The sequence below is a fragment of the Nannobrachium achirus genome (assembly GCF_963921795.1).
Source record: "Nannobrachium achirus genome assembly, chromosome: 21".
NCBI classification, from domain to species: domain Eukaryota; kingdom Metazoa; phylum Chordata; class Actinopteri; order Myctophiformes; family Myctophidae; genus Nannobrachium; species Nannobrachium achirus.
The window spans coordinates 17,777,319-17,790,291 of NC_137828.1; the positions used below are offsets into that span (position 1 = coordinate 17,777,319).

At 42.6% G+C, this 12,973-nt stretch overlaps 1 protein-coding gene across 3 annotated transcripts in view; it reads right to left on the minus strand.

Annotated features, from left to right (window-relative positions):
* Window positions 1-1,487: 1,487 nt before the first annotated feature.
* LOC308306492 (leukocyte elastase inhibitor-like) overlaps window positions 1,488-12,973 on the minus strand; it is a 32,102-nt gene continuing 20,616 nt past the window's right edge. For all 3 annotated transcript variants that reach the window (XM_080751507.1, XM_080751508.1, XM_080751509.1), the window contains 4 exons: window positions 7,934-8,011; window positions 7,653-7,742; window positions 6,264-6,444; window positions 1,488-2,772 (listed from right to left, as the gene is read on the minus strand). In XM_080751507.1, the coding sequence (XP_080607633.1) occupies window positions 2,546-2,772; window positions 6,264-6,444; window positions 7,653-7,742; window positions 7,934-8,011 (576 nt within the window). In that variant the 3' untranslated portion in view covers window positions 1,488-2,545. The remainder of the gene's footprint in view (window positions 2,773-6,263; window positions 6,445-7,652; window positions 7,743-7,933; window positions 8,012-12,973) is intronic.

Genomic DNA, 12,973 nt, shown 5'->3' on the forward strand with positions numbered 1-12,973 from the left:
AGATCTCTCTCTATAGCGCTGCTGCTACTTTGCCATTTCAGATCATGACAAGTGGGCCAATTACATGAGTTATATTTCGTCGTTGTCGGGTGGAAACCTTGTATGTCCAAAACCGTTAGTTTTGTATTTATCATTTTAAAAATGATTTAAACTAGTGAAAACAGCCGATCTACAAGCACAGGTGCGAGGCGTTGTGTGCTTGTAGATCGGCTGTTTTCACTACTTTTGTGCGACGGCCTTGTATGATGAAGCAGGGCTTTGCTTTGCGAAAAAATGTACACATTTGAAACTTGGAGATATGAACGTTTGATTACGTGGGTTCGACTGAGAGTCTGAACAAGCTGTCATCTCTATTGTCCCTCCCCAATCCATTCAACTCATTCATTTCTGTTCCAATCAGATTAGCCTATCTCATGACGGCGTCCCTTTAAATGTCGCCTCCTCCTTCCTTGCCTCACCTATGCTATCTGTGCAGGTCAGGTAGCAGCACACCGTAGCAGTAGCACCGCCGTCATGTCAGACGCCGAGGAGCGTGTCTCCTCTACCCCTCGTCGCAGTAATCGACTTGCTGCAGCTGAATTCGCTTTATGGCCCGACGACCGAATCATTGCGACTCTTTCTCAACATGGTGTCACCACCGAACCAGGTCTGACTCATCCACAACTTGTGGATCTCCTCCTGTCTACTCTAGAGGCTCAGCCTCAGGCCCAGACCGATGAAGCCTCCGATCCCGTTAGCTCACCAGCTCAAACAAAAGGCAAAGCTAAGGCTAAAAAGAAGAACGTATCGACCCCGCAGCGTTCAGCGGCACGCAGCCGCAATGCATTGGGCTCTCCGGGCCCCTCTTCGCCGGCTCACAATCCCGGCGGATCCCCACCGCAATCCAGTGCCTCTGCCCTATTGATGACAGCCATGACCACCCTAATGAATTACGCTGGGTTCTCAGCTGTGCCCGTGCCTATCGCTTCTCCCAATCTCACGGCGACGGCCGCCTCTCCTTTCCAAGCTACAGCTATCAACAACACGGTGTCTGCTCCTCCTGGCTTTAACCTCTCTTCCACCCAACCTGTGTCTCTCCCGGGTAAACAATTTATATCACCTTTTGCTTGCGTCTCACCTCACCAAAAATCTCAAATTCTCCAATTTCAAAATATGATGTTCCAGGGATCCCCCAGAAGCAAATATTTGAGTTACAAATGTGTCTTAAAAAAAGATATATTCAAAGTTTTGCGAAGATATATATTCAAAATATCTACAAGCTCGCAGTGAGCTTGTAGATCTGCTATTTTTCAATAGCTAAAGTAAAATAATTCCAGGTCTAAATGGTGCCTAGTGCCTACGTTTCATCTCATAATGCGACCACATACTGTAGGAAAGTTGCCCATCTTGTGACAGACTAAACATGTTCCCGTTTCATCTTTGAGTCTTTGACCAATATAGAGTGAATGCGTTACTCCAACAACAGTGTTTTTTCAATAGTTTTTCTTTATTTTAATCATTTGCACATTTGTTTTTGCCATCCCAGTTTAAAACATTTTTATTTGGGAAAATACAGTACTTTTTTTTCTCCTTTATCTCTGTCTGCATTGAAACAAATCAAATAAAAACAAGAAAGCAAAAATAACTCAATAATCAACAGTAGGTCTGTGTGCCCGTCTTACGTCCCCATGGCCCCTCAAGTGACGCAGGTGAAATGTTAACCTACCGACGATACAGAGCGCCGGGGTGAAAATCTAACCCTCCGCGATGCTCCGGTCCACCGCGGGTGCCACGGGACGGGACGGGACAAGTTCATTAAAGTGTTACGTTTGTGGAAATATTTTGCAGGCTAGCCCTCTGGGAGAGCTAAGAATTTACTCGGGTTACATGGAGAAGCTCAAAAATGTATTGTAAGAGATATTTTGGTGAATGGAAACGACAAACAGGTGACCGCTTGTGTTCTCAGCTTTCAGGAGGTGTAGTTAAAGGGATCATGATTCGTGACATCAACATTTTTTAGATTTGTGGCTTTTTCATGTTTCGTGACCTCAATGTTCTTTTTTTTGGGGGTGTAATTGAGGTTAGGAAACATAAAAAAAAGCCATAAAAAATATTTGTATTTTTTTGATGTCATGACCCCTTTACAGACTATGTAGCATTCAGAGATAAGCCCTATTCACGGCCCACCCACTCAGCATCCCCCCGGTGCTGAAGTCACGTTTTGAAGGGGTAAAACCCTGCTAAGCCCATAGAATTAACACAGAAATCGCAGATTTAATGCAATTTCCGAATAGTACAGTATAAAATACGGCTAGCATGAACAAGAACACAAGATAGTAAAAGGCACAAAGCATTATAATTTACTTTACCGTTCGAAATAATGATTTATTGGCTTTAAGTCCAGCTATTTCTGTATTAATTTCCCCTTCTAATTTGACGTCACACCAGGAAGTTGCTGAGAAATTTGCTGAGTGGGCGGGCCGTGAATAGGGCTCATAGTGGAATAGTCTGTGTCTGGTGAGAGAGACTATGGTCCAGCTGACCAGGAGTTGAGTTGAGAAGCGACTCATTGAGGAGAGCAGTATCGGCCGGCAAACAGGATGCTCTGTGAGGGGTTGTGTCGGATGAAGAACAGGAAGGGGTGGTCGGCCACAAACTTGGCGGGCATCATGGCGCAGCGCATCATCATGACGGCGGCGGTGGCGGCCGCGGCCTCCGTCCCCTCCTCGTTCACCTCCACGAAGGCCTTGTGGACCACCTTGGAGAGCACCAGGTCGTTGGCTGGAGACATGCCTGAGCAGGACCAGAGGCAAGACAAGAAAGAATGACACATGACCGGTTAACCACTAAACTGGAGCCCTTTATGATTATCCAGAGTCAGGCAGGGCGATTTTAGGAAAACCTTAGATATTCGATAACGTTTGTTGAATACCTCGATATCAATATTACGGTATTAGTAAAACCAATTGCATTATATAGTTTTAAATGTTTTTATGCTGCCTGCCTAACCCATATAATGAATAGCATATCCATGTATGCACACTGCACAGTACACATAGAATAAAGAAATGAAAGGCCTTATTTCCATTTTCCAACAATGCTTTGATTGAAATAACCACACCTGGTTACAGATGGACTGCTTTGTTGCATGTGCTACGTGCATGCATAGTGTGTCCTTTAATGAATTTGACACAAACTAATACCTCATTTCAAGCCGTCTTCGTCGATATGTATACCTTGCATGTTGATACCTCGATATCGATACGTTTTCCATATATTGCCCAGCCTTAATCCAGAGGTACCCCTCTCTGAAGTTTATATATGCGACTCACCTTAGTCGTTTCATCGTGCAACACATTGTTCATTACACAAAGCATAAAATGAATTTTAGTGTGCTGCTGAACATAGTAAGACATGTACTGTGAGCTGAAACCCATCTGTTTCATTGCTGATTTGGGTGTGTCGCCTATATTTCACAGACAATTTGTAGGATTGAAAGGCATACAGGATCTAACACAGTGTTTCTCAACCACTGTGCCTGGGGACCTTTGGTGTGCCCCTGAGAAGGGTCAAGTGTGCCCCTTGAAACTGCTTGAAAGCCAGTATTGTATTTATCAAACAGCCGATCTACAAGCACACAACGCCTCGCGGTGCGAGGCGTTGTGTGCTTGTAGATCTGCTGTTTTCACTACTGTTGTGCGACAGCCTTGTAGGATGAAGCAGGGCTTTACTTTGCAAAGAAACGTACACATTTGAAACTTGGAGATACAAGGTTTCTTCCCCACAGTGACGATATTTATACCCCCATATTATGTTGGTGTGCCCATGGATTCTTGGGACATGAAAAGTGTGCCCATGCAGAAAAAAGGTTGAGAAACACTGATCTAACAAATATTACATCTGGCAAATATTTCCAGCTTGGATATTTAGTAGGGGTGTAACGATGTAGTAACTGTATCGAAATATCGTTTTTAACTTGAAGTATCGAAGTATATCGAAATGAAAACAGCTAAAATCGAATCGTATCGTTTTATTTTGTATCGTATCGAATCGGCAGTGCAAAGAATCGATTGTATCGATACTACCTTCTAGTGCATTGTATTTTGCATTTTTAAGAAGAAAAAATTAAAAGGAGGAGTTTAATTACTTTTCCATTCCATATAGCTACACTGGTCTATCGATAAATGTGTGTAATCTCTGGGTTCATGTCAAGGTGCAGGTTTGTCAATATACAATGTCCATGTATTTGGCAGATAATCACTGTGTTTACTTATTTATATCCATAATAATGGACATGTTTCCCTTAAAAACCTGCACTATCCACAGACACCTTTCACACAGATTTAATGTCTTTGCTAAATAGTTGCTATATCGATTTTAAATCATTGAATCGCATCGTATCGCCATGAATGAACCAATATCGTCCATGTATCGTATCGTCAACCATGTATCGTGATATGTATCGAATCGCTATTAAAATGTATCGTTACACCCCTAATATTTAGTAAAGGTGAGGAATCAGACGCATGTGTGTATTGCTACCTCAGGCTAAGGTGTTTTGGCAGAATGTTTTCATTTACTGCCTTGTTATCGTTTTAGTGGTTTTAGCAATTTAGATTTCAGTGGGTGGGGGCATGCGTACAAGTGTCTAATTATGTCTAAGTATTTTTAGACACAATAAGCCAGCGATTTCTTTATTACTATTTACGGTAACACTGCCAGCCCCCATAAGTCACATCTGCCCATGAAAGATTGTGGTGCATCTTGGGAATGGGCTTATTGTATCTAAAAAGACATATTTACTGTAGCCACTTGCATGCATGCTGAAATCAAAATCATTACAATCGCTAAAATGATAGAAAGCAGCAAATTCAAACATTTTAACACCCATCTTTTCTCTTCTCTAAAATATGAAACCTTGTTGTGAAAAAATAACAAACAAAGTTGTCCTTTAAGTCCAGCTGTATTGGTACCACTGCTTGCAAACCCATCTGTTGTGCTGTGAGTGCTACCAGGGACGTCACAAGGGGGGCAAAAGTGGGACTGAGTTACTAGGGCCCAAGGAGGTGGAGGGGCCTTAATTATTTTATACTTTAGCTATTGAAAAATAGCAGATCTACAAGTATATATTGAATACTGTATATGTATGCAACTCAAATTTAGCTTCTGGGGGTCCCTGGAACTAAATATTTTGAGATGGGGGTCTGTGGCCAAATTAGAGCTGGGATACCCGACCGAAAACCCGTGGGGCCCGACAAGCCCGACGGGCTCGGGGCGGACGTATTTTCATAATTAATTGTCAGACGTCGATTCGGGTCGGACATATTGTTGATATAGCCTAGCCTCTGCCTACCTATGACATGCATCATCATGCACTCTCTCTGATGATGCACACAGCGTATTTGTGTGTGGCAGTGTGTGTGTACTGCTCGCGCTAATGCTGCAGCCACGGAGACATAACTCTGAGCATGGAGAAAAGTCCCACGCTGAGGTAAACGCGTTGTTGTGGTTTGATTGGAAGTGGCATGCCGCTGAATGGAGCTCCTACTGTCCCTTGCATTGGATGTTTATTTTTCGGCGCTGTTATGTGCAGTGCATGCACCAAGTAAATCTTGGCTTATACTTCTTCATCACGGCGTGTTCCGTGCCGAAAGTGTCTGATCTACAAGTTCACAATGCCTCGCATCCGCGACGCATTGTGAGCTTGTAGATTTGCTATTTTTCAGGCACAGAAACTAGTCAGACGTCTAGCGCAGCGCACATTATTATTTTTAATAATCGATGTAGCCTACTATTTAAACACTTTCACAAGCTGTGGCTTAATATTCACATTAAGGGTAAAAAGCAGCCATGCACTGCACATTAGAACAAGCTTGATAGTGAGTAAATCAGTGGCTTCCTCAAAGAAAAAGAAATGAGGGGAAAAAGCGGTGAAATCTAAGGGTCAGGCCTCGGCACGGGTCGGACACATTTTAATGATTAATACTCGGACGTCGATTCGGGGCGGACAAAAAACTGACGGATGCATTTCGGGACGGACAGAAAGAATTGGCCAAATAAAATACATCTCATTTTGGGGGTCCTTCACATGAAAAGGTTTGAGCACCACTGACATAGAAACATTTGAAATATTCAAAGACTTGCACACATTTTCACGATTTTTCAACAATAGCGGATCGCTGTGAGCGTGTATATCTGCTATTTTTCAATAGTTAAAGTACCCAGGCAGGGCCCAGAATCTGATGTGACACCCCTGAGTGGTATTGTGTAGCAGCAGAACGTACCGGAGAAGTCGCACCGTCCCATGTCAAAGGCGTCCACCATTCCCATCTTGGTTAGAACCTCCGTCATGTCGTACGTCTCCTCCATCTTGAAGCGAGGCAGACCCAGCTGCACCTTCATCTCGTCCATCATGTCGGGGTTGGTCCAGTCCACAAAGTTCTCGTAGGTCAGTGCCTTTTCTAGCTGCAGATACAATGGTTAGATTAGCAGAGATTGTGGAGTTTGCATGTTCTCCCCGTGTCTCCAAGGGCGGTGGTTCTCAACCTTTTCAGGCCGCGTCCCCCCAAAATAATCATATTTGAACACAAGCACTTGGAATTGTAGGAGTTGGTATTAAATTTAGACACAATCTATTCCATTGTGAAAATAGCAGGTCTTTAAAGTCCGTAAATTGTCACTTTAGAAATGTGCAGATGCCCTGTATACACTTATACTGTATGTTGGTCTGTTTACTGTTGAGTGAGAAAACAATGTTAACATTTAGCTAAACATCTGGGGACCCCCCCAAAATAATTTGGGGGCCCCCCTGGGGGTCCCTAACCACAGGTCGAGAACCACTGTCCTAGGGTAAGTACTCTCACAACAAACATGCAGTAATCCTGTTCTCTATTCTGCCTCCCCCTGGCCAGCCGGGGTGTCTGATGGAGGGGAAAGGAACTGGTTGGAATAACGTGTTCCTTCCACGCACTATGTCCAACCGGGGGAAACTCCCTCCCTGTCAGGTGAAAAGAAGCAACTTGGACTCCTCATGCATAGAAGGAAGCATGAGGTCAGTCTGTTGCTCTCCCCAGGTTGGCAGAGGGAGTGTAGTGCCCAGGATTACATTAGATCAGGGGTCTTCAACGTTTTCAGGCCAGGGACCCCTTAGTTTAGAGAGAGATGAAGCAGGGACCCCCACAACCTGTTCATAGATTCCATATAGTTGTTTGACAGCACAATCATCAGTGTATTTTGGATTCATGTCAATTCGTGTTCTCAGATATTTAACCACTTGAACCGTCAATGCTTTTCATTCTGTACTTAATCTGCTCTTTTTACCCTCTACACCAAAGCTCTTTGCCAAAAATAGCCGACCCATAAGCTCACAACACCTCCCAGCGCAAGGCGTTGTGAGCTTGTAGATCTGCTATTTTTGGCTAAAGTTCTCCGAATATGGACACTAGGGTTCAAATGGTTAATATAAAAAGCAGAAAAAAGGTTTCTACCACACAAAGATTTGGTGGCCCCCCTGTAGTAACTCTGAGGACCCCCTAGGGGTCCCGGACCCCCTGTTGAAGACCCCTGCATTAGATAATTGACATCGGGTGAAAAATGACTTACAAAATCGTGGGATAACAATTTAGGGGAAAAAGAGAGATTAGAGAGAGGAGAGAGAGAGCATTGTGTCCTACCTTCTCCAGGCCTGTGGTGTTGTCCTCCATCTCAATAGGCAGAAAGATGAGCATGCTGAGGTCTTTACCTGTGTAAGGCAGCTCCAGGACCTGACAAACACAGTGGGCCATACCGCTTAAAACACATATATGTTTATCCTAATATAATGCTTGGTCGGTTGGTTGAGCCGATTAGCAATATCCTTGTTTCTCAAATCAAAATATCCCTTAGTTTTGGTCCCTACCAAAGTGTCATTTTGCTTTTACACAGATCAAAATAAAAGGAAGCATTAATTGATTACCTGACAGTTCATATCAGGGATGAAGGCCAGTGGGAACTTGGCACTCTGATACATCATCTTCACCGGCTTGGTTTCAGTCTGCAGAAACAACACACAGACACATGCACTGAGCCAAGTACAGTATGGCATGGAAATCATTCAAAACGTAAACCCTGTGTACTTTGTTGACCCAGGGGTCTACAAGCTCTTTGCTGAAAATAGCTGATCTACAAGCACATTTTTGCTATTTTGAAATACTTTTTATTTTAGATTTTGAAAGAATCCGCCTATAATGACATGCCCAAAGTGTAAAGTGGTGACGACGGTTCTATATATTTAACTGATGAAAAGTATTAATGATAACTAGAAAATATTGTTCCTTCGAAACAATTGTGGGCTCGCTTCAAGCCGGAAAACAATAGCTATAAATGTACAAAATGTCAAGATCGCAGGCAGTGCTCTCTTTGACGTTACTGACGTCAAAGATTGGTCCATTTTGTTCCAAAAATGTGTTGTGCAAAAGTTGACCCGCTGGTGGCGCTATAACAGGCCAATGTGAGAAGGGTGGTATCTGCTCCTTGACCTATTGGGAATGTGTTTGCAAGATTTCACGCACATTGCAGGCTGTGTTCATGATTTGAGGTGTTTTTGGCTTTGGACACTTTATCGCTGCTTGCAGCTATATTCATTATTATTATATTTTTTTTGCGTGTGTGCACTTCATAGGCATATTAGATAAAGGTCCTTAGATTGTGTGTAGAATGTTTCATGCAAATTGCAAAAAAAAATCCTAACGGGTTTAAGCGTTTCACAAACTGCTCAAAATGATATAGCGCCCCCCTTTGGCCAATTGGGGTAAGATTGGTTTTATTGATATTTGGACTAACACTCTACATCTTTGCCAAATGCCATGAACATGTTACTTTGCATGTATGATTTAGAGGCAGAAGAATAATTTGCATAAAACTGCAATATTCATTGAATTTATTTAAAAAAGCATGTTTCAATTTTAAAGAAATCCGATCCGACAGATCTTTAGATATCGGTCCAAAGTTCACGTAAAAAAAGTTTTGTGCACGTGGAGCAAAAATTCCAGAATAAAAGCGGGTTTACGCGTTTTACAAACTGCTCAAAATGGCGGAAAACCGAAGGGCGGAGCTTACTTAACAACGACACAGATGTCTTCCGCTCGAGTCAAAGCACGCGTGTAACAAGTTGCATGTCTTCAAACGAAACGAGTCATGACTTATGCCCGTTTGAAGTTTGAATTTCCAAACGCTTCGTATAGCGCCCCCCTTTGGCCGATTGGAATAAAATTGGTTTCAGTGATACTTTGACTAACCCTCTACATCTTTGCCAAATGCCATGAACGTGTAACTTTGCATGTATGATTTAGAGGCAGAAGAATAATTTGCATAAAACCGCAATATCTATTGAATTATTAAAAAATTATATTTCACTTTAAAAGAAATCCGCCGAGATAAATCTGACCGTATTGGTCCAAAGTTCATGTGAAAAATGTTTCGTGCGCGTAACGAAAAAAACCCAGGAGGAGATAGATTTTTACTGTTTTTCATATAATTCCGAATTGTGGGAGACCTAAAGGTCAGAGGTCAAAAGTTAGAGGGTAAAAGTTGTTCGGCATGAGGAGACGCATAAGTGTATACAGGTTTCATGGCTGTATGTATAACACAGCATGAGCTATACCTGTTCAAAGATCGCACTTTCGAAGGCTTCCTACAGCGCCACCATTTGGCCGATTGCTGTATAAAATAATAGCACACTTCGCCACTGTAAGCTGAACACATTGATGTTTTTATTTTCATTTTCTCACTAAGTATGTAGGAGTAGAAAGGAACCGAAGTTCCCGTCTACTGTCTGATAGATAAACAAATAAATAACTAGAAAAATATTGTTCCTTCGAAACAATAGTGGGCTCGCTTCAAGCCGGAAAACAATGGCTATAAAAGCACAAAATGTCAAGATCGCAGGCAGTGCTCTCTTTGACGTTACTGACGTCAAAGATTGGTCCATCTTGTTCCAAAAATGTGTTGTGCAAAAGTTGACCCGCTGGTGGCGCTATAACAGGCCAATGTGAGAAGGTTGGTATCTGTTCCTTGACCTATTGGGAATGTGCTTGCAAGATTTCACGCACATCCCAGGCTGTGTTCATGATTTGAGGTGTTTTTGGCTTTGGACACTTTATCGCTGCTTGCAGCTATATTTATTATTATTATTTTATAATTTTTTTGTGTGCACTTCATAGGCATGTTAGATAAAGGTCCTTAGATTGCGTGTAGAATGTTTCATGCAAATTGCAAAAAAAATCCTAGAATAAAAACGGGTTTAAGCGTTTTACAAACTGCTCAAAATTATATAGCGCCCCCCTTTGGCCATTTGGGGTAAGATTGGTTTCAGTGATATTTGAACTAACCCTCTACACTATTTTGTCATGAAAATGTGACTTTGCATGTATGTTTTAGAGGCAGAAGAATAATTTGCATAAAAATGCAATATTGTTTGAATTATTTAAAAAAGCATGTTTCAATGTTAAAGAAATCCGATCTGACAGATCTTTAGATATCGGTCCAAAGTTCACGTAAAAAAATTTTTGTGCACGTGACGCGAAAATTCCAGAATAAAAGCGGGTTTACGCGTTTTACAAACTGCTCAAAATGGCGGAAAATCAAAGGGCGGAGCTTACTTAACAACGACACAGATGTCTTCCGCTTGAGTCAAAGCACGCGTGTAACAAGTTGCATGTCTTCGAACGAAACGAGTCATGACTTATGCCCGTTTGAAGTTTGAATTTTCAGACGCTTCGTATAGCGCCCCCCTTTGGCCGATTGGAATAAAATTGGTTTCAGTGATACTTTGACTAACCCTCCACATCTTTGCCAAATGCCATGAACGTGTAACTTTGCATGTATGATTTAGAGGCCGAAGAATAATTTGCATAAAACCGCACTATTGATTGAATTATTAAAAAATTATATTTCACTTTAAAAGAAATCCGCCGAGATTAGTTTGACCGCATTGGTCCAAAGTTCATGTGAAAAAAGTTTTATGCGCGTATCGCGAAAATCCCAGGAGGAGATAGATTTTTACTGTTTTTCATATAATTCCGAATTGTGGGAGACCTAAAGGTCAGAGGTCAAAAGTTAGAGGGTAAAAGTTGTTCGGCATGAGGAGACGCATAAGTGTATACAGGTTTCATGGCTGTACCTCAAACACAGCATGAGCTATACCTGTTCAAAGATCGCACTTTCGAAGGCTTCCTACAGCGCCACCATTTGGCCGATTGCTGTAAAAAGTAATAGCACACTTCACCACTGTAAGCTGAACACATTGATGTTTTTATTTTCATTTTCTCACTAAGTATGTAGGAGTAGAAAGGAACCGAAGTTTTTTGATACTTGCACTGACTAGTATGACTAGTATAGAAATAATGACAACATCTAAAGTGTGCTCGCCAGGTACTGGCGAGCCCACAATGACAATATCTAAAGTGTGCTCGCCTTATAGGCGAGCCCACAATAACTACACTGGAACACAGGCTTTGTTTTCCATTTCCTGAACATTAACAGCATTGGGCATACACAGTTTCCCCGACAGCATGTACTGTATATTGCATAGTATATACGCTGTATACCATGGTCATAAGTCATCATGTCACATCTGAGCCCTCTGAGGCAGTCATAGTCCGGGGCCTTAAGGGGACAAAATTGTCATTTAGTGCAAATCAGTCTAAAAGCGTCAATTTTTCCACAGATGTAGCCCAGGACTTGCTCTAATGATTTACTGTAGCTAGGGTGCCCGAGTCTGCGACCTCTGGGGTCGCCACAGCGGCCAAATCAAGTTGGGCTCCCATCGACTTTCTATTCAGGGGGAAAATACCCTGCTTTAAAGGTGATACACCATGCATTTAAAAAGTATTTATGTCATATTGTTTATGTCCCAAAAACGTTTTTCAAAAGGTTTGAGGCTAAATTACCACTCCTGAATAGAGAGCCTCTCATTTTGAATGGCTCTTAGAGCATTTTCAGCTGCAGTACCACCTTTGGCCTGAACTGCGCCACCCCCCCAAAATCTTTTTGAAAAGAAATATATATATTTTTGAAAAACAAAACGGCCGTCGATGACGTCAGCGACGGCAGCAAATCTGGACAGCCTGTTTTGAGAACCCGTGGGATGCTTTTAACCTCTGCCTTCCCAAAACCAGAGAAAGACACAACGGTCAGAAATGGGACTTTGTGAGGATAGAAGGTGCTAGTGGGACCCCAAAAAAAGGTTTTAAAATAGGAAAAGTGAAATTTCATGGTGTATCACCTTTAACTCATACAGTGCCGCCGGCCACAAGGGGCGCTAGAGTGCCAGAAATTTCTCTATAGACCTTCGCTCTAGCTTCCGTCGACACTGTCCCAAGTGCCTTGGGATTTCACTCCAGCCAATGCTATGGGTGACGAGAGGAGGAAGCTAGCTGACACGTAGCCAAAATGCTAACCCATTTAGAAGCCCGATCTAAAGCTATTTCAGTCGCAAAAAACTTTCTCTTTGGGTCTGGGAACACAATCCGGAGAAAATCCTGTCTAAAGATGTGATTTATTATTGGAGTGGGCGGCGCGATGCGGCCGTTAGCGCGACTACGGCCCGTGTATGGCCGAGTGTTGGCCTGGACCATGGATGGACGTTTAGACCGGGGCTTCGTTGAGGCCTCCGATTAAATAATTCATTTTATTAAATATCCCGAACTAGTTCGGGATAGGCACCCTGGAATACGTCGCGCCACCGACAGTATATATTGAGTTTTTTTTGGGGGGCTCTAAACTTTATTTTAAACCATTTTCAATGGAATAAATCGTCGGACCATCTAGCGTCTCTCGTTGGCTAGCGCTGGACGAGCAAGGACCACCCACGTTGCTCCAAGCAGCTCGGGGTAAGTAAAATAGCAAATAAAATATTGGATTGGATTGAAATAAAGACGAACTTGTTCGGGATAGGCACTTATAGGGTTAAGTAGGATGTGAGGGGTCTAACTAGGGGTTTGTCATGATTCTGAAT